The 21880-nt window shown below is 43.4% G+C and overlaps 1 protein-coding gene across 5 annotated transcripts; it reads right to left on the bottom strand.

The window, feature by feature from the left end:
* Positions 1-2215: 2215 nt before the first annotated feature.
* On the bottom strand, positions 2216-16949 carry LOC121538018 (POU domain, class 6, transcription factor 1). Of its 5 annotated transcripts, none has more exons than XM_041845751.2 (12): positions 16586-16949; positions 15457-15552; positions 14058-14102; positions 13184-13388; positions 12903-13039; positions 12311-12572; positions 11976-12187; positions 11645-11764; positions 11157-11408; positions 10872-11001; positions 10520-10688; positions 2216-4326 (listed from the first exon to the last, which is right to left on the bottom strand). In XM_041845751.2, exons 2-12 carry the CDS (start codon positions 15508-15510, stop codon positions 3978-3980), a joined length of 1935 nt encoding a protein of 644 aa, XP_041701685.1. In that variant the 5' UTR covers positions 15511-15552; positions 16586-16949; the 3' UTR covers positions 2216-3977. The 5 variants fall into 5 exon arrangements, with proteins under 5 accessions (XP_041701685.1, XP_041701686.1, XP_041701687.1 ...); XM_041845752.2 differs by having other exon boundaries at positions 11976-12184; XM_041845753.2 differs by having other exon boundaries at positions 13211-13388.
* Between the last annotated feature and the right edge of the window lie 4931 nt (positions 16950-21880).

The following is a 21880-nucleotide window of genomic DNA, read 5'->3' as shown; positions in this document are numbered from 1 at the left end:
ACCATCCCAACCGTGAAGCACAGGGGTGGCAGCATCATGCTGTGGGGGTGCTTTGCTGCAGGAGGGACTGGTGCACTTCACAAAATAGATGGCATCATGAGGAAGGAAAATTATGTGAATATATTGAAGCAACATCTCAAGACATCAGTCAGGAAGTTAAAGCTTGGTCGCAAATGGGTCTTCCAAATGAACAATGACCCCAAGCATCCAATTCCAAAGTTGTGGCAAAATGGCTTAAGGACAACGAAGTCAAGGTATTGGAGTGGCCATCACAAAGCCCTGACCTCAATCCTATAGAAATTTGTGGGCAGAACTGAAAAAGCGTGTGCGAGCAAGGAGGCCTACAAACCTGACTCAGTTACACCAGCTCTGTCAGGAGGAATGGGCCAAAATTCACCCAACTTATTGTGGGAAGCTTGTGGAAGGCTACCCGAAACGTTTGACCCAAGTTAAACAATTTAAAGGTAATGCTACCAAATACTAATTGAGTGTATGTAAACTTCTGACCCACTGGGAATGTGATGAAAGAAATAAAAGCTGAAATAAATCATTCTCTCTACTATTATTCTGACATTTCACGTTCTTAAAATAAAGTGGAGATCCTAACTGACCTAAAACAGGGTATTTTTACTAGGATTAAATGTCAGGAATTGTGAAAAACTGAGTTTAAATGTATTTGGCTAAGGTGTATATAAACTTCCGACTTTAACTGTAGGTGCAGGACCTCCACAATACGCTAATATTCTACAAGAGGAACAGCAGCTCAAGCAGTAGAACATTTGAGGTATCAGTACTCAGCTCTGGTGAGCTCCTGCCCAAGTCAAGCGCTGTGTCCGATATGAAAAACGTATTGAACATTGTGCAATATGAATGGGCTAATTAACAATTCGATTTAAAAGTGTTTTCTAATGTTTGTTATTATAATTATAATAATATTATTATTAATATTGTTATTACTATTATTATTAATAGTAGCATTATTTGTTATTTTATTACTGTTGTTACCATGATAACTACCTAGTAATCATTACTTTTAATGCTGCTAACAATAATGTCAATTCTATAATATTATTTGTGCTATAAAGGCAATTAACTTTTTTCCTTTTTCATATTGTTAAACAAAAGTCTAGGTCTGCTAACATTTCCTCATAAAATGTTAAACATTTGGACAATTTATATATATATTTGCGAGGGGGAAAAAACATATGGAGGATTGGAAGTGATGCAGACAATTACATTGATGGAAGTTACAATCTATCTGCAATATTAAAGCTGATCTACCCCCTAAAAAATAAAAATAAATAATAATAATAATTTGGACAATTTATAATTATTTTTACATTTTCAATGGTGGACCTTTATTTTGATGGGAAATCACAGAGGTCACGTCCTTATTCTTGCTAGGTCTTGCTTATTATTGCTGGCGGAATGGAGGTGTCTACTAGCCCAGATTTTTCTTCTTCTGTGGATTTTATATGGTGGTTGGCAACCAACTTTAAATGTGCATTACCGCCGTCAACTGGACTGTAGTGTGGAAAAGAGACAGGGAAGGTCTACTCTGAACCCTACCCATTAAACCCCCTAGAGTCGATGTCCATGCCCTGCAGATATCCAATAAGCACAATAAAAAAATCCCCATAGAAATCTGTCTGTTTAAACTAGAGATGTCTTTTTGCATGGGCTGCGTCTCAATCCATTAAATCCGCCTATGTCGGGTTTCCTCATCTGCGGTGAAAGGTGGCAGAGCTACAGCAGTGTTTGTCAGACCATGAGACATCCTGAAAATCAGCTGTAGCGTCTGAACGGTTTGGGCTACACACTAATATGACCCCTCTATTGAAAGGAGAGATTCTCATGAACACACATAGGTTGTTTTGCTTTTACCAGTTGAGACCATTTGTTTTTAACCACTGTTCTTATTAACCTCTTGGCTTCTGCTTTACTAATTGACATTTCCATGTCAACATTAGGACGAGAACATCCACCTCAATCCCCTCTACTCCCACATGAGCTGTACCCAGAGGTGTGAAATAAGGCAGAAGCTCCATATATCCATGATTTTAGATCTTTGGAAGCCTGGCTAGAGCTGTTACCATAATGCTTATGCAAAGGAATATGGTGTGGAGAAGGGACAAGTGATTGGTATAAATCACATAAGAACAAAGACATCATTAAGTCAAGAGTCATAGTGGTACACAATAAAATAACACATGGGCAGTGTTCAGTAAGCATTTATTAATATTTGGCAGAGAATGCCATGATCCAAAATTATACAACAGTAATTTTACACATATTTTGCAGATGTTATCGCAGGTGCAGCGAAATGCTTGTGTTTCTAGCTCCAACAGTGCAGTAATTCAGATGTATTCAGTAAATCAGATGTATCGCTGGTTTTATACTGCACACCTTGTGCAAAACATTTTCATAGAGTTTGTTATGCCCAACATTAACAAAATGAATAGTAGAATTAGTTTAATTTTTAGAACTACACTATTAAAATGTGTTCACCTACGATTTGCATTTGCATTCTGTCATCTCAAAATTATTCAAACAAAAGACAGTTCACTGGTGAAAATTAAATAAAGTCGTAGGTTATAGCTACCTATGAAATGGCAGTTGTGTATGAATAGCATAACACAGGATTCATATAACAGTTATTTCCTTTCTCTCTGAAAACATATTGTCAATCTTAAAAGGCAATTATGAGGAACAAATTAATTATTACACTGTTCAGCATGGCATATCACAGACATAGACAAAGATCAAAATATGAATTATATGCAGTTGGGCCAGATTAAGTATTGTAGTTTATTCTCTTTCAGTCATGTACCACTGCCTAAAGTAAAGATTACCTTCAAAAATTAATGCTCATGGCGCACAGAAGTTTGATCATTAAAACATTTAGAAATCTGTATGCCATGCAAAACATGATGGGTAACCAGTTGGCATTTGCTACAGATAACTTTAAAGTCCCTAAAGTGCAAAGAATTACAAGGTTATAGAAAAAGGTCTGGGAAGCCATAAATCCTTAAATTTTGTTTGTCCCTAATTGACCATTCCTTTCAGTGGAGAAACCGTATTTTCTATACATCAATAACAATCAAAAACTATAATATATGAATCAATTAATTCACATAGTCAAGTTGTCTTATTCAATCAATTTGATTAATTTGATAATTTGTTTATATTATGTAAGTATTCTCAATATACAGTACACCTTAAACAGCACTGACACCTGACTCACTTGAGACAGGCAGTGTTTTAAACTCTTTTCACTCTATAGTCTGCTCATGGACCACACAGCACGGTCATCCATTAACTATTTAAAACAATAGATTTGTAAGTGGATTTTACAGATTAACTCATCTAAATGACAACCTTTACCATGGTAAACTTTTTCAGACTCAGAATACTTTCTTAAAGTATTAGGACTACATTCACACATTACACATACAGAATCACACAAACTGAATAAAGAGATACAAATTCCAAAACTATTTTGGTGGCACCAGCATAATATCTGAATGGAGTAATCTGACATTGTACAACTGTAACAATGTAATGCAACTAAATATATTTTTAGGCATTTGCCACACAATTCACAAAAACGTTCCTTGTAAGTGTATAAAACCACTTATCAAATTTCATCCATTGTTTTACATAATAACATAGTATAACAATAAATGAAACAAGAGGTTGTCAAACTGATAGAGGATTTGTGAACATTAAACCCCATCACGTTTCACATGCAATTTATTTTTTCTCTCTCCCACACACACATAAAAAATATGGAGATAAGTGAGTATTCTGTGTCCCATATAGTAAGATTCAGTTCAAGTGTCATTCAGTGTCTTTCCTTTTCTTCCCAAAGTCCATATCATTTCAAACTTACTAGGTTTTACTGTTTTGCTGTCTTTACAAAACGTTCTTCTTTAGCTGATTATCCTGTTCTGCCAACTTCCCAACTAGTCCACGCCTTACAACTGAACCTGAAACGCATTGATCTTGCTGGTGTTCTTCAGTGTCTGCCGCCTGTTGCAGAACCATACGCGGACAACCTCACGGTCGTAGTTGAGCTCCTTAGCGATTTCCGTAATCTCCTGGCCCGTGGGCAGGGCATTCTTCTCAAAGTAGGTGTTGAGCACTTCGATGGCCTGCGGGGTGAAGCTGGTGCGACGCTTGCGTTTCTTGGACGGCTCACCACCCACAAACTCCATTAGATTCTGCTGACCCTTCTGGTTCCACAGCTCAGCTTCGGCCAGCCATCGCTCCAGCACAGGCTTCAGCTTCTGAGCACTCTTAGGTGTAATGTCCAGTTTCTCAAACCTGCAAGAGGCAACAGAGGAGTAACAACTTAGAAACGATTTACACAGTAGCCGCTGATCAACCAGATTGAACCCCACATCTACTCTTTAAAATAACACCTAACCCCATTTCATCTGGTCTCTATTTATTTTCAAGAATCGCATTTCTTCTTAACTTTTTGCTTAAGGAGAAACACAAGAAATAGAGCAAGAACATGTCCAATAACCTTTTTGAGGAATAGCAACTTTGCTTAACTTTCTTCTTAAGTCTACAGTTAAGGAAAAAAACTGCATTTAAGAAGAAATCTATTCTTAAGAAGGTTTTGTGAATCTGGGCCCTGGTCTCTATTTACTACAGTGAGGGAAAAAAGTATTTGATCCCCTGCTGATTTTGTACATTTGCCCACTGACAAAGAAATGATCAGTCTGCAATTTTAATGGTAGGTTTATTTGAACAGTGAGAGACAGAATAACAACAAAATAATCCAGAAAAATGCATGTCAAAAATGTTATAAATTGATTTGCATTTTAATGAGGGAAATAAGTATTTGACCCCCTCTCAATCAGAAAGATTTCTGGCTCCCAGGTGCCTTTTATACAGGTAACGAGCTGAGATTAGGAGCACAGTCTTAAAGGGAGTGCTCCTAATCTCAGCTTGTTACCTGTATAAAAGACACCTGTCCACAGAAGCAATCAATCAATCAGATTCCAAACTCTCCACCATGGCCAAGACCAAAGAGCTCTCCAAGGATGTCAGGGACAAGATTGTAGACCTACACAAGGCTGGAATGGGCTACAAGACCATCGGCAATCAGCTTGGTGAGAAGGTGACAACAGTTGGTGCGATTATTCGCAAATGGAAGAAACACGAAAGAACTGTCAATCTCCCTCTGCCTGGGGCTCCATGCAAGATCTCACCTCGTGGAGTTGCAATGATCATGAGAACGGTGAGGAATCAACCCAGAACTACACGGGAGGATATTGTCAATGATCTCAAGGCAGCTGGGACCATAGTCACCAAGAAAACAATTGGTAACACACTACGCTGTGAAGGACTGAAATCCTGCAGCGCCCGCAAGGTCCCCCTGCTCAAGAAAGCACATTTACAGGCCCGTCTGAAGTTTGCCAATGAACATCTGAATGATTCAGAGGAGAACTGGGTGAAAGTGTTGTGGTCAGATGAGACCAAAATCGAGCTTTTTGGCATCAACTCAACTTGCCATGTTTGGAGGAGGAGGAATGCTGCCTATGACCCCAAGAACACCATCCCCACCGTCAAACATTGAGGTGGAAACATTATGCTTTGGGGATGTTTTTCTGCTAAGGGGACAGGACAACTTCACCACATCAAAGGGACGATGGACGGGGCCATGTACCGTCAAATCTTGGGTGAGAACCTCCTTCCCTCACCCAGGGCATTGAAAATGGGTCGTGGATGGGTATTCCAGCATGACAATGACCGAAAACACATGGCCAAGGCAACAAAGGAGTGGCTCAAGAAGAAGCACATTAAGGTCCTGGAGTGGCCTAGCCAGTCTTCAGACCTTAATCCCATAGAAAATCTGTGGAGGGAGCTGAAGGTTTGAGTTGCCAAACGTCAGCCTCGAAACCTTAATGACTTGGAGAAGATCTGCAAAGAGGAGTGGGACAAAATCCCTCCTGAGATGTGTGCAAACCTGGTGGCCAACTACAAGAAACGTCTGACCTCTGTGATTGCCATCAAGGGTTTTGCCACCAAGTACTAAGTCATGTTTTGCAGAGGGGTCAAATACTTATTTCCCTCATTAAAATGCAAATCAATTTATAACATTTTTGACATGCGTTTTTCTTGATTTTTTTGTTGTTATTCTGTCTCTCACTGTTCAAATAAACCTACCATTAAAATTATAGACTGATCATGTCTTTGTCAGTGGGCAAACGTACAAAATCAGCAGGGGATCAAATACTTTTTTCCCTCACTGTAAGTATATTTTTGTCAGAGCTACTATCCTTTGATTTTCCTACGAGTACAAACACTTTCAAAATGTAGCCTTTGAACTACATTGTCCACAGCATACCAACATACACTATTTATCATATTTGATAGAATGGATTTCAGAAACCTATCGACTGTGCTCAGGGACGGCCTGTTCAATAGGGCGATATGGGCGACGCACTGCCAAACGGGAAAAGGAAGGGATTTTTTTTCTAATCAATTATATCACGGCAACAGTAGTTATCAGTGTTGTAATCTATACGTCTGATCTGCCACAGTGCCACACTGCCACTAAATGTCGAATCAGGCTAAAGTCGTGCTTCAAATGGCTCCACCCCCTTTTGGGGCGATTTCAGTCAGATTGAAAATCGCCCAGAACTTCTGTCATAGACTCCCATGTAAAATCTATTTTTTTCAAATTTCAGAGCCTTCAATACAATCTCAATGGGTGTCTGTGGGCTTGCACTCTACGCTTTCGTCATACGTTACGTAACCATGAACGTAACTGAGAAAAGAGTGGATTGTTTGAAAGAAGTTCCTTTTTGTCGGCGAACAAATGAAGATAAATTGGCAACGAAACAATTAGGACCTCCCAGACCAAATGTAATAATTCAACAGGTTTCTACTAAAGGCGGAAAGTCCTACACCCGAGGATTTTCCAAAAATTGGTCGAACGAAAAAAGACATTGCCACTCACTCAACTGGATGACGAGGGATACAGGCTAGCTGTCCGCCGCCACAACGATGAGGTTAGTGTTGATAATCACAAGTTTACTGGATGTGGATATGGTGTAATAAAGGCAGTTTATTCAGAGGTAAATATATCTGGAATCGCGTTCACGGACCCGTTCGTCAAACTCTTAGGGAGCTATAAATTAAGCCCCATTACTTACCATATCAGATAAGAGAAATTGCTGCAGCTACATATATTTTACATCCTGGCCCTACATAGTTCACTATTTGCATCACTTACCAAAATATTACATGTGGTCATATATGCTTGGAAAGTGGAGATGCCATAGAACGTCAAAAAAGTAAACATTGCTGGAGACACATTGCCGTTTTGGAGAAGACATCGCGTTTGCTAGCGAAGAGATTTGTTGTGGCAAATGAACTTGGGCTGGGAATTGCCAGGAACCTCACGATAAGATATATGCATCAGCATTGCGAGTCTCATGATTCTATACGTATTGCGATTCGATACTGTGATTTTATTGCGCACCATATGTCTGTTGCAGAGGGATCAGAAAGCCATGAGAACGAGTTTTGATCAGTCATGGAAATAAAAGTGCTGAAAACAAATTGGCTCCCAATGTGAAAAGATTGAGAACAAGCTATGAAGGAACAATAATGGTGTTTTGGTGCAGGTACAGCCAACTAGCGCTAAAATATTGCGATATTGTCAATACAGTATATCGTAAAGTATCACTATGTACAGTGGGGAAAAAAAGTATTTAGTCAGCCACCAATTGTGCAAGTTCTCCCACTTAAAAAGATGAGAGAGGCCTGTAATTTTCATCATAGGTACACGTCAACTATGACAGACAAAATGAGGAAATAAAATACAGAAAATCACATTGTAGGATTTTTAATGAATTTATTTGCAAATTATGGTGGAAAATAAGTATTTGGTCAATAACAAAAGTTTCTCAATACTTTGTTATATACCCTTTGTTGGCAATGACACAGGTCAAACGTTTTCTGTAAATCTTCAAAAGGTTTTCATACACTGTTGCTGGTATTTTGGCCCATTCCTCCATGCAGATCTCCTGTAGAGCAGTGATGTTTTGGGGCTGTCGCTGGGCAACACAGACTTTCAACTCCCTCCAAATATTTTCTATGGGGTTGAGATCTGGAGACTGGCTAGGCCACTCCAGGACCTTGAAATGCTTCTTACGAAGCCACTCCTTCGTTGCCCGGGCGGTGTGTTTGGGATCATTGTCATGCTGAAAGACCCAGCCACGTTTCATCTTCAATGCCCTTGCTGATGGAAGGAGGTTTTCACTCAAAATCTCACGATACATGGCCCCATTCATTCTTTCCTTTACACGAATCAGTCGTCCTGGTCCCTTTGCAGAAAAACAGCCCCAAAGCATGATGTTTCCACCCCCATGCTTCACAGTAGGTATGGGAATAGTGAACACAAGAGTTGAGTTTTTACCAAAAAGTTCTATTTTGGTTTCATCAGACCATATGACATTCTCCCAATCCTCTTCTGGATCATCCAAATGCACTCTAGCAAACTTCAGACGGGCCTGGACATGTACTGGCTTAAGCAGGGGGACACGTCTGGCACTGCAGGACTTGAGTCCCTGGCGGCGTAGTGTGTTACTGATGGTAGGCTTTGTTACTTTGGTCCCAGCTCTCTGCAGGTCATTCACTAGGTCCCCCCGTGTGGTTCTGGGATTTTTGCTCACCGTCCTTGTGATCATTTTGACCCCACGGTGTGAGATCTTGCGTGGAGCCCCAGATCGAGGGAGATTATCAGTGGTCTTGTATGTCTTCCATTTCCTAATAATTGCTTCAACAATTGATTTCTTCAAACCAAGCTGCTTACCTATTGCAGATTCAGTCTTCCCAGCCTGGTGCAGGTCTACAATTTTGTTTCTGGTGTCCTTTGACAGCTCTTTGGTCTTGGCCATAGTGGAGTTTGGAGTGTGACTGTTTGAGGTTGTGGACAGGTGTCTTTTATACTGATAACAAATTCAAACAGGTGCCATTAATACAGGTAACGAGTGGAGGACAGAGGAGCCTCTTAAAGAAGAAGTTACAGGTCTGTGAGAGCCAGAAATCTTGCTTGTTTGTAGGTGACCAAATACTTATTTTCCACCATAATTTGCAAATAAATTCATAAAAATCCTACAATGTGATTTTCTGGATTTTTTTTTCTCCATTTGTCTTTCATAGTTGACGTGTACCTATGATGAAAATTACAGGCCTCTCTCATCTTTTTAAGTGGGAGAACTTGCACAATTGGTGGCTGACTAAATACTTTTTTCCCCCACTGTAACTCGATTTCTTTCACCCCAATCCCTCAAATTAATGGTAAATAACTGAATTGTTTGCCCCACATTTAGCTAAGATGATTAGCTAGCCAGCTAAAATGTTTTAGTTAGTTAGCAGTCGCATCTACAATAGTTTACTGTCAATAACATGTCTCCAAAAATGACGTGGTGTCTCCAATTGTGTTGACATTTTACAATTGCAATGCGCATCCATGAGTATCCACTTTCTGTAGCTCAGCTGGTAGAGCATGGTGCTTGTAACGCCAAGGTAGTGGGTTCGATCCCCGGGACCACCCATACACAAAAATGTATGCACGCATGACTGTAAGTCGCTTTGGATAAAAGCGTCTGCTAAATGGCATATTATTATTATTATTATTATTATTATTATCTGAAGAGAGCCCCGAAACATTGTGTGCAGACATTTTATGCAATAAATGAAGTAGGTTCAATCTAGTAGTTCTGATCTTCTGATTGGTCCTGATGAGTTGGGCGAGGTCCCCTGCAGGCTACTGTCACTGTTGCATTGGCTCTGAGTCGGGTTCTCTGTCTTCAAATGTTCAGCCTAAGAGAGGGGATTTTTGTGTGTGTGTGTGTGTGTGTGTGTTTAACAGTGATGATGTGTGTGTGTGTGTGTGTGTTTAACAGTGATGATGTGTGTGTGTGTGTGTGTTTGTGTGTGTGTGTGTCCTCAGAGCAAGAACTCGTGAGTTGGAAGAACTGAGAGGCCTATGGCGTGGGTGTTGTCCTTGGCCACCTGCTGACAAGGCTGACAAGATAGGACCCTTTTGTCCATTGTTATTGGATAGGAACAGAACTTATAACCAGCTCCTGACCTAAATAGATCTTAGCACAACATTTTACTCAACATATCATATTCCATATTCACTATAACAAATATATTTACTACGACATTAGCAAGAACCGCCACATCCTCAGCCGGCTAATCCAGTGTGTGAAGTTTTTGCGGAGTGTTTGAGTTAGCTTTGCGAGGCAAAGATGAAACTGAGGGCTCCACCAACCCTGGTAAGCCAACACTTTTGAGATCAGTCAATAAATGCTTCTGGTATTGACTTATATGCTGCCCCTGTCTTCATGTTGTTGCTGGACATATCTTTTTTTAAATGTGTGTAGGTCACCTAAATCATCAGAAAAATTGCCCCTCCTGAGAATTTTTTCAGGAGCCGCCACTGACTGTGCTGCCTGCAACCACCCAGTAGGCCAGAGGAGTTTACCTGCAGATGGCAGACTGACTGTAGGCCGGACCCTCTGTAGCCGTGAGGGCCTGTCCCACTTGTGTCTGCGTCAGCCCCAGGGACAGCCGGCGGATCTTGAAGTTCTTGGCAAACTCTCGAATCTCTTCCAGATTAATGCCCTCCTCATCTGTGCCCCCTTGCTGTGGCTCTTAAGATGGGAAGAGACAAACCAGATGTAAATATCTAACTACTTGTAAAACAAGATCTATGTTTAGAGAGAAGATGCTGCTTTTTCTTGGTCGGGGCTCGCTTGAAAAAGATGTTCAATCTCAATGTGAATTCCCTTGTTAAATAGAGGATAAATGGAAAATTTAAAAGTGAAACCACGTACTGCTGACAAGCTGGCCAACAGTGGGTGTGTCTCCACAGGTGATATGGACTGAGGAGCAGATTGGAGTGACTGTCTTCATTGCAGACGGTTGTGGGGCGATGACCACAGGTGACTGCGTAACTGTTGTTACCTGAGCGGAAATGTCAGCAATGGGTTAATGGTTACATCCAACAAAGACCAACCATTTCCAGTTTAACCAAATGTTCACACAAAATATAACCACTCAAATAACCACTCAAAAGCACTCATAAGGACAAATGAATGGAGGGGGAAGGCCTACAGTACCTGAGTGCTGGGCTTGGAGAATGTCACAGGAGCAGTAGGCTTGGGCATTACAGCTGCAGATGTGGGGACTATAGCAGGTCCATTCCCTATGGTGGCAATGATCTGTCCCTGGGTGTTCAGAATCAGCTGTGGCTGGACTGTCTGCACCTGCAGGCCTTGTAGACCCTGGAGGCCCTGGAGATTCAGAGACTGAGTAGCAGCCCCTCCAGTCAGTGATGCAGGGTTCAGCATCAGGGGGATGGTTCCAATCACCTGGAGGCCACATTGAAGAGAATTAGGGTATGCATTTGTCAATAACACTGTACAACAAGTTATAGGATATAAGGGTTTAAACAGGGTTTATAAGTTCTATATAAACTTAATTATCAGTTTATAGATAGTTTATACATCTGTAATAGACAGTTAAAACGTCTTGGTTGAAATAGTGTGATTCTTAATTTGGTGCTTGCTAAACAGTGAGCTTGTTAAATATTTGCATGTTTGCACACCTGTCCCTGTGCGTTGGTGATGATCTGGCTGGTGATTCCGGACATGGTAGTGGTGAAGATGGGAGTGGAAGTAAGGGCGCTGATGAACTGAGGCTGAGCCCCTAGAGACGCAGCACTGATCTGGGGAAAGAAACGGAGGCATCCAGATTATTCTACTGTCGATAATGTGATCATTTTGAATACAAAGTATATTCATGTGGATTAAGTTCTTTGCTCAAGTTATCCACAGACATTTCCAAACTTTGAAGTAATAAACATGGCCTGCTGACCAGCAGTCCAAACACACACGTCTAGGCGTGTATAGAAACACAATACAGAAACACATTCTTACAATGGCAGGGTTGATGGAAAGGCCTGCAGACTGGAGTGTTGCTACAGACACGCTGGGCTGAGAGACGGCTGGCGTGGCCTGGGCCAGTTGGGCTGCGGTCACCTGTGAGTTCTGCTGAGCCTGCTGCATAGCTGCCTGGACCTGCTGTAGTGATGCTGTCTGAGGCTGGAAAACAGTCTGCTGGGGCTGGACAGAGTTTAGCACAGTGGCTGCTGGGAAAGAAGAGCACAAACATACAGATAAAGCCCCATGTGGTAGCCAAAATAATCTTGACTGTTGATTCAATGTCGATTAATGCTTTGCATTCTGAGGTGTGTATCTCTGCCATGTCTTACTTTGCAGCCCTTGTAAGCCTTGCAATCCTTGTAAGCCTTGTAAGCTGGCAAAGGGTAGTTTGAGGAGGCTTCCGGCCTGGCTGGCAGCTGAAAGGCCAGGGAGTGTGGCTATGTTGCTGGTGGGGAAGGTGAGGACAGCCAGGCCTCCTTGGCCCCCCATGGACCCTGCCATGCTGAGGGGGATGAGCAGGGGCTGGGCCAGGGAGCCTGTCTGGGCCATCATCCCCGTCATCAGAGTGGCCAGACCATCCTGAGTCAGAACCTACAAGAGGAGGGAGGATGAAGAGGGGTGAGAGGTGGGAGGAGGAGGAGGCGGGGGAGGAGGGGTGAGAGGAGGAGGAGCAGGAGCAGGGGGAGGAGGATGGGTATGAGGTGGAAGGAGGGGGAGGAGTGGTATGAGGTGGTAGGAGGAGGAGGAGGGGTAGGAGGAGGAGGTGGTAGGTGGTAGGAGGAGGAGGAAGAGGAAGAGGGGTATTAGGGAGGAAGAGGTGAGATCCAGACAGGTAAAGTGTGACTCATGGGAGAGGAAAAGGAGAAGGGGGTGATTACACTAAAAGTAGTTGAAAAGTTATTTTTGTTTAATTGTTCTCACCTGTTGACATCCCTGTAAGCTCTGCACAGTGATGGGCATGGTGGTCTGTGACTGAGACAGGGAGACGCTGATGGGAACTGCAGTCTGTGCTAGAGTCTGGACAGCAGAGTCTGTAGATACCACCTGGTCCTCCAGCACTGACAGCACAGAGAGAGAACACACTGTTAGTCTACCATCAGCACACACCATACCTCACTCTTAAATGATGTATTATAAATATTGTTACACTGAAACGGTAAACGAAATGCAGTATAATCTGTATTGCATGGAGTCTAACCTACCATATCGGTATCCTACAAAGGGCTCACCTACTCCCCCAGCGTTGTGGGGTGGTGTCGGGCTGTCCTGCATGCCTGCCTCAGGTTGCTCCGTGGCCTGATTACCCCCATCGTCACCCCCCGAATCAGTCCTCCCATCAGGCACTGAGGCTTGATCTACCTCCACTTCCAGGACTCGGATCGTCTCATGGCCAGACATCACTATCACCTGCACAGCATTGGAGAGTACAACACAAGACCAGGGTCCGTATTCATAAAGTGTCTCAGAGTAGGGGTGCTGATCATAACGGATAAGATTACATGGACAGAATGGACCTGATCCTAGATCTGCACTCCTGAGACGCTTTATGAATAGAAGACCAAGTCACGCAACTATACACAATAAATGACTCATCATCATCTATTCTCAGCAGCGTGGATTTTTTTGTTCCGAGTCATGATGAGGAGGAGGGCCGAGAGATAATCATGTAGTAATAATACAATTATATGGTATAAATATCTAACTAGGCTCAGTACTGTTCCACTGATGTATCAAGTTACATTTAGTACCGTTCAGTCTCAACCTACTGAGACAACTCAGGTAGAGGACCATCTGTATTGGTTACATGTGGAACAGAACATGAGTTTACACAAGAGCAAACCATGCCATAGGAGTATGACCTGTCATAGTTGTTGTCACCAGGGTAGACAGCTCCTCCCCATCCGTTTCTTATCCTCATTATCCAATTTGTATATTATTAGTAAATATAACAAAGCAAATACATGATGTATGAGTGGATGCAGCCATGAAAGATGTGAAGGAGAGGCAGGGAGAAAACCTGAGCTGGAGGGAAAGGTGCAGACAGAGAGTGCAATGCAGGAAAGAAGGGATGCATACCTGGTTGTCTTTGGCAGGGTATTTCAAAATGCAGGAACCTAATGGCTGAAAAAATACTTCTGCAGTCAGACAGTGAATGGCTAAGGAGAACAGAGAGGCCAACCACACACGTTAGGATACAATGAACCAAAATAAACGCAAACAAATGGGGGGGGAAAACATGACTACAACAAAGAGCATCAGCCAACAAGCAGCTCAAGCAATGCTTTCTGAGAGCTCTGCTTGTAATTACAAAAATACAGACGTGGTCAAAAGTTTTGAGAATGACACAAGTATTGGTCTCCACAAAGTTCGCTACTTCAGTGTTATGAGATATTTTTGTTAGATGTTACTATGGTATACTGAAGTATAATTACATGCATTCCATAAGTGTCAATTGCTTTTATTGACAATTGCATTAAGTTTATGCAAAGAGTCAATATTTGCAGTGTTGACCCTTCTTTTTCAAGACCTCTGCAATCCGCCCTGGCATGCTGTCAATTAACTTCTGGGCCACATCCTGACTGATGACGGTCCTGGCGCTTGCTGGACTTTCTTGGGCGCCCTGACGCCTTCTTCACAACAATTGAACCTCTCTCCTTGAAGTTCTTGATGATCCGATAAATGGTTGATTTAGGTGCAATCTTACTAGCAGCAATATCCTTGCCTGTGAATCCCTTTTTGTGCAAAGCAATGATGACGGCACGTGTTTCCTTGCAGGTAACCATGGTTAACAGAGGAAGAACAATGATTTCAAGCACCATCCTCGTTTTAAAGCTTCCAGTCTGTTATTCTAACTCAATCAGCATGACAGAGTGATCTCCAGCCTTGTCCTCGTCAACACTCTCACCTGTGTTAACGAGAGAATCACTGACATGATGGCAGCTGGTCCTTTTGTGGCAGGGCTGAAATGCAGTGGAAATGTTTTTTGGGGATTAAGTTCATTTTCATGGCAAAGAGGGACTTTGCAATTAATTGCAATTCATCTGATCACTCTTCATGACATTCTGGAGTATATGCAAATTGCCATCATCAAAACTGAGGCAGCAGACTTTGTGAAAATTAGTATTTGTGTCATTCTCAAAACTTTTGACCACGATTGCTTTAGTTTGCTGAATATGAGTTTAAAGGACACAGCCGGAGTAGACATACACAATTAATCAATAAGCATGACAGAGTATAGCACACAACTTAGAAGTGTTACCGAATCGTTATTAATTGATGACATTTGCATAGCTACTATATCAACCTCAAGATGACTGTGTGGGATTAATCATTCCAAATACATGGTGACATGGACGTGGCAACAGCTTATGACAGAGGACTATGAAGCAGAGGCAACACAGACATTTTGGAAAGTTGGGCAGGGGTGTATAACTGACTTGACATCAGGTAGTGTTTACAGAGCAGTTAGTGATACCTGTTCATTGACAGTGAGGGGTGCATCAGTAGCAGGGAGATCCTGAGGGTCCATGGTTTAGTGCTCTCACCACCATGCAGTCACTGTCTTGACATTCTAAGTAAGGAAAGATAATACTGAAACATAAAAACTACCAGGTATTAGGCTTGCCTATGTGAACAAATTTTTTTTCCATCTATATGGTGTGCTGATACTTTTTCTATTAAATCTATGAAGTATGCCAAATGGTTGGAGACATTTGTGCTACTCCAGATGAAACTATTATTATTATTATTATTATTATTATTATAGCTATGTAAAGAATGACTGTTCAATAGCAAATAGTTGAAATAGCGCTCCTACATTAGTGTCTCATGGGCCTATCTAATAAAATGGCGGTCTGCTGTGCAGGCAGGCTGTAGCATTGTGACAATTAGGTTTCTAGATGTAGTTAAAGGGTATAAAATTAACAAATCATATGATGCCACAAAAGTGACAGCAATATAAATAGAATTCACAACTAGAACATTTGGTCCAGACAGTGTACTTGTATACTGGGGGCTACAGGGGTGCACACACACACAGTGATAATAATGGACTGTATTACTTAATTTTTCATAAAGGCAATGTCTTTATGACAAATTAAACATATAATGCACCAAGAATTGGCAGCTTCTTGATCATTAGCAGCCTAAAAGATATAGGCCCGCCTACGTCCCCAACAAATCTAGCCTTCTAGGATGATCATCGCTGACAAACGACTATTCGAAATGTTTATATTTTGACGTAATATCAAAAAGATCAGTCGCGCGCAGCACACACCAACACAGAAATTATAGATCTGTCAAAACTTCGGCAGGTGATGATCCCCGTACTCTGGCCACCCCTAATCTAGCCCCAATAAATCTCGCCATGTAACCTATTTGAGGACACGATGTTACCCATAAAATATGCGGCGACAAAAAAATCACCCGCAATTCCATGCCTGGGGACTGCATTTTATGTATTTCCCTCTATTTATCATAAATATATAAATTATGCTAATTAAGAGCATTGCATATTAACCAAAAAAACTCATTTCCTATTGCCATTTCGTCGCCCTATATAGCCAATGGGAATCTTACGCATGCTATCTTAGCTAACAACTTACCGTAAAAAATGTGTCTTATTTCTGTGGTTCTCCCCTTTTAAAAAGCTTTGCCAGAGTTTGTTTTAGTCACACATAATTAAAAATGCATCTCACAACACAGGTCAGGCGCTATGGCTGAATACAAAATAGATATTTGCATTGATAAGGAGGGTTGGAAACGCGAGGATCCTTTCTTTCTCAATATTTAATGACGGTCCTTTGGTACTACAATTCAGATTACCTACATATTCCTCAAGATACCTCCAAAAAGCGACTTCTGTGTAAAATCCACCAAAATTACCAAAAATGTGGCCTTTAGCACTACGTCATGAACATAATTTATGCAAGTAAGATCTTGCATTGAAAAATGTCGGCCTCGACTCGAGAGGAGCCATGGCTGCCTTAAAGGGACAGTGCATCTTTAAAAGTATATGCACTATATGAACGAGGTGAAATCTATTTAAATTCATGGTGTCAGAATGCACTGCTGTATTAAAGCAATTCAGAACTAACTTGTTGACATGTTCTGTTGCAGATTCAAAGCCAGCTAACTCGTTGCAGAATGTATCGATAATCATGAATGAATAAGCAGATTTATTTGACAACAATGCACCTAGTCACCCATCAATCACGTCAAATACCTGAACCCCAACAATTTAAAGAAATCTAAATAGTAAACAATGCATACATATGCCTTTTATATATAACATATAAACATCTGACTTTGAAGTAAATATGTAATTATTTGTTCATCAATGCCACAAACCTGGGACATTGAAGAGCAGCATGTGAACTATTATCACTATCTGAGAGCTCACATATTCTTCTGCTTTTCCATTTGAGGAATTAGACCAGCACAAATAACACAAAATGTAAAACAGCAGATTTTTGGTGAGTGAGTTACAAATGGAGAAACAACTGGATGTATAAGGTAGGTTTAATATAAAATCCTAGGTCAACTCCAGCAGAATGAAAAACACACTTAACAGACTCAAAACAAGGAAGCCATGCCTAAACACAGGTATATCAACACCCTTCTTGTCAATTTAACAGGTCCATGTTGCTGCTGTCAATTGTGAGCAGCACATTTACCACTGCATTAAGTCTGAACCCCAGAATAAGCAGGACATCATTACACAGGTGAAAAAAGGTAGCAAAAACAGTACACCACAACAGTTTTAAATGTGTTAATGAGTCTAGATGTTATCCAATCAGGAGAAGAACAAGTGAAGGAAGCATGATAGGGAAAATGGGTGAAGGTAGGGTGGGTTTATAGAGATAAGACGGAGAGTTCCAAAGTGTCCGAAGTTGAGGGACCATGGGGCATAAAAGGCATAGTGTGGGAAAGAGGTAGCTAGAGAAATGGTTGGCCATGGAATAAACATAAAACCGGGTGCTGGTGTGCTTCTGCACCACTTTTAGGCCGTTGTCACAAATATCTGTCCCATTCCCAGTCATCGGGTTCTCAGCGTGTCCCTTGACTTCATTCCGTCTCAGTTGCAACATTCAACGCGTGGTCATTGTGTGTCTGTGAATCACAACATTAAAGACGATGGGTGATCACAGCATTTCCACAAATTGAGCCATACATAATACAACTTAAGCATTGAGGACAGCATTTTGTTGACATGGTGGTTTAAACTACAGTGCCATCAGAAAGTATTCACACCACATTCAGGCAATTCCACATTTTTCTGTGTTACAGCCTGAATTTAAAATTGATTAAATGTTGATTTTTTTGTCACTGGCCTACACACAATACCCCATAATGTGAAAGTTGAATCATATTTTTCAAATTAATAAAAAACGTAAAGCTGAAATGTCTTGAGTCAATAAGTATTCAACCCCATTGTTATGGCAAGCATAAATAAGTTCAGAAGTAAATATGGACTCGCTGTGTGCAATAATAGTGTTTAACATGATTTTGGAATGACTACATTTTACATTTTAGTCATTTAGCAGACGCTCTTATCCAGAGCGACTTAGAGTTAGTGAGTGCATAATTTTTTTTTTCATACTGGCCCCCCGTGGGAAACGAACCCACAACCCTGGCGTTGCAAGCGCCATGCTCTACCAACTGAGCTACACGGGACCTCATCTTTGTACCCCGCACATACAATTATCTGTAAGGTCCCTTAGTCGAGCAGGGAATTTCAAACTTATTCAACCAAAGACCAGGGAGGTTTTCCAATGCCTCGCAAAGAAGGCCACGTATTGTTTGACAGAGCTTGAAGAAGTTTGAAAAAAATTATGGGCAAATGTTGCACAATCCAGGTGTGGAAAGCTCTTAGAGATTTGCCCAGAAAGACTCATAGCTGTAATCGCTGCCAAATGTGCTTCTACAAAGTATTGATGACTCAGGGGTGTGAATACTTATGTAAATTGTTCGGGCAGGCTTCGGCGTTCATCGTCACCGGCCTTCTAGCCACTGCCGCTCCTCATCTCATCATTCCATTTGTTTTGTCTTGTTTACTACATACACCTGGTTCATATCCCCTCATCAGTACCTGTATAAGTGTTCCCTCTGCCCCCCTTGTCTTTGTGTGTGATTGTTTATTGTGGAGGTTAGTTTAGCTCGGTGGAGCTCCTTGTATTTTGTTTCGCCGGGATATTTCACCCGTGTGCCTTGTTGTTTCCTAGTGCGCCTGATTTACGCACTGGAGTGTTTGACGCATTGCTGCGTACCGCTGTGTTTTCGGAATAAACCCTTTTATTCTGTGATTTACCCTCCTGCGCCTTACTCCTTCAAAATCACTCACCACAGAATCACACACCAAGACATGAAGTCAGCAGGAGAGGAGCACATGCCTGAAGTCGTGGCGTGGGTCCGGGAGCATTCTACGATGCTAGCCAGCTTGGGAGAATCGATGGATCGGGATCTCCAGATCGTCCAACGCCTGGAGAGGAGAGGACCCTATCCTTCGGGACCAGCTGAGTGACTGGATCCAGCCACCCACACCCCAGGACCCAGAGGGATTCATCTATCCCGACCAAGGGATTATGATGGGACAGCTGCCCACTGCCAGGGATTCCTCCTGCAACTGGACCTCTACTTCTCCACCATCAGCCCGGCTCCATCGGAGCAGGAGAAGGTGTCCGCCCTCATCTCCTGCCTCTCGGGGAAAGCCGTGGATTGGGTCAACGCGGTCTGGAGTGAAGGAGGAGCCGCGTTGGACAACTACGGGGAGTTTGCTGGTCCACCTGAGGCAGGGGACAAGGATCGCACAGGACTTTGCCCTGGAGTTTCGTACTCTAGTGGCTGGGTCCGGGTGGAACGAGCGGGCCCTCATCGACAGCTTCCGGTGCAGCCTGCGAGAGGACGTCCGAAGGGAGCTAGCCTGCCGGGATACCATGTTGACTTTCGACCAGCTGGTGGACATGGCCATCCGGTTGGACAACCTGCTAGCTGCAAGAGGACGTCCTGGAAGGGGCCTGCCCGTTTCACCCACCCTCAACCCGGATTCAGTTCCGATGGAGCTGGGTGGTGCAGCGATCCGGGAGAATGGAGGACGACAACTCCAGTGTCACTCTTGGCGCAGGAGAGGACATTCTGCTGTACGCTGTCGTCAGGGTTCTTCCGGGTCTGGAGGCGGAAGGCAGGGCACTCTCGCGTCACCCCAGGTAGCGCAAAACCACGCTTGTTCAGAACCCGCTGCCCCGCACCGCACCATACATGTCACCTTCCCTGATTACACAGTAGTTCCCCAGTGTAAGGCGCTGGTCGATTCAGGTGCATCTGGGAACTTTATGGACAGGTCATTAGCTCATAGTCTAGGTATTCCATTGGTTCCCCTATCCATTCCACTGCCCATCAAAGCACTTGACAGTCGACCATTAGGGTCAGGGTTCGTTAGGGAAGTGACAGCACCAGTCACGATGGTTACGCAAAAGACCCATAGAGAGCAAGTCACCTTTTTTATTATTATTATTATTTATCGCACAATCCCCCCCGTATACCTCGATTTGGCGCACGCGTTTAACAAAACACAGGCGACCAAATTACCACCTCATTGTCACGGTTTCGGCCGAGGCTGCCTCTCCTCCTTGTTCGGGCAGGCTTCGGCGCTCGTCGTCTCCGGAATTCTAGCTGCCACCGATAGATGTTTCATGTTCGTTTGCTTTTGTCTGTTTGTGTCACACCTGTTTCTGTTTTACGTAATTAGTGTCCTATAAGTTTCTCGTTGTGTTTGTCATGTGTTGTGTATGATTGTTTTTCGTCAGTGTTGTGTTTGCTCGGTTGAGCATAGTTTCTCCACTGCGCTGGAGCATAGTTGCACTTGTTCGTGCACCACTTCGTTTGTCGCACCTGTTTGTGCGCATTTGCCTTTTCGCCTTGTGCGTAATTTAGCTGTTGGGCTTAGTTGTCCTGTTGCCTGTGTTGGGCCAGAAATACAGCATTTTGGAACCTACAGTCGGCGTCCTGCATTTGATTTCCTACACTACACCTACACACGCCCTGACAGAATCATACACCAGTCATGGAATCAGCAGGAGCCGAAGCAGCCCAGACAAGACTGGAAGCCCAGGTTCGGGACCAGCAAGAGCAACTCCTGCAGATGGGGAACGCCCTGCAGGAGGTGATTACCACACTCCGAGGCTGGGGTTCGCCTCCACCACCGCCCGCCCTGCCAGCACCATCGGCCAGCCCGGCCATTCCAGCGCCGGAACCTCGAGGAGTCCGACTATCTCTCCCGAGGGCTTACGACGGGACAGCGGCTGGGTGTCAAGGATTTCTGCTCCAGGTAGAGCTAGACCTGGCCACCGTGCACCCGGCACCTTCAGGGCATGAGAGCGTGTCCGCCCTGATCTCCTGCCTGGCCGGAAAAGCGTTGGAGTGGGCCAACGCGGAGTGGAGGAAGATCGACGCCACGACCATCACGTACACCGAGTTCTCCCGCCGCTTTAGGGCGGTGTTTGACTCATCCCCGGAGCGGACGCGGGGGAGCGTCTGGTCTTCCTCCGACAGGGGAAGAGAAGTGCCCAGGAATTCGCGCTCGAATTCCGTACTCTGGCGGCAGATGCAGGGTGGAATGATCGGGCCCTCATCGATCTATACCGATGCAGCCTACGTGAGGACGTCCGTCGGGAGCTGGCGTGCAGGGACACCAGTCTCACTTTCGACCAGCTGGTGGATATGTCCATCAGGCTGGATAACCTGCTGGCTACCCGCGGACGTCTTGCGGAGGGTCCGTCCATTCCACCCTCCAGCGCCTCCGAGCCTTGTCCCATGGAGCTCGGGGCGCTGGCGCTAGAGAGAGGAGGGGTCGGCAGGCTAGGGGGTCCATCCACTGCACCAACTGTGGTCGGGGAGGACAC

This window comes from Coregonus clupeaformis, chromosome 24 (assembly GCF_020615455.1).
Source record: "Coregonus clupeaformis isolate EN_2021a chromosome 24, ASM2061545v1, whole genome shotgun sequence".
Lineage (NCBI taxonomy): Eukaryota > Metazoa > Chordata > Actinopteri > Salmoniformes > Salmonidae > Coregonus > Coregonus clupeaformis.
Note: the sequence above shows the minus strand (reverse complement) of the source record. Positions and strands in the feature narration are given on the sequence as shown.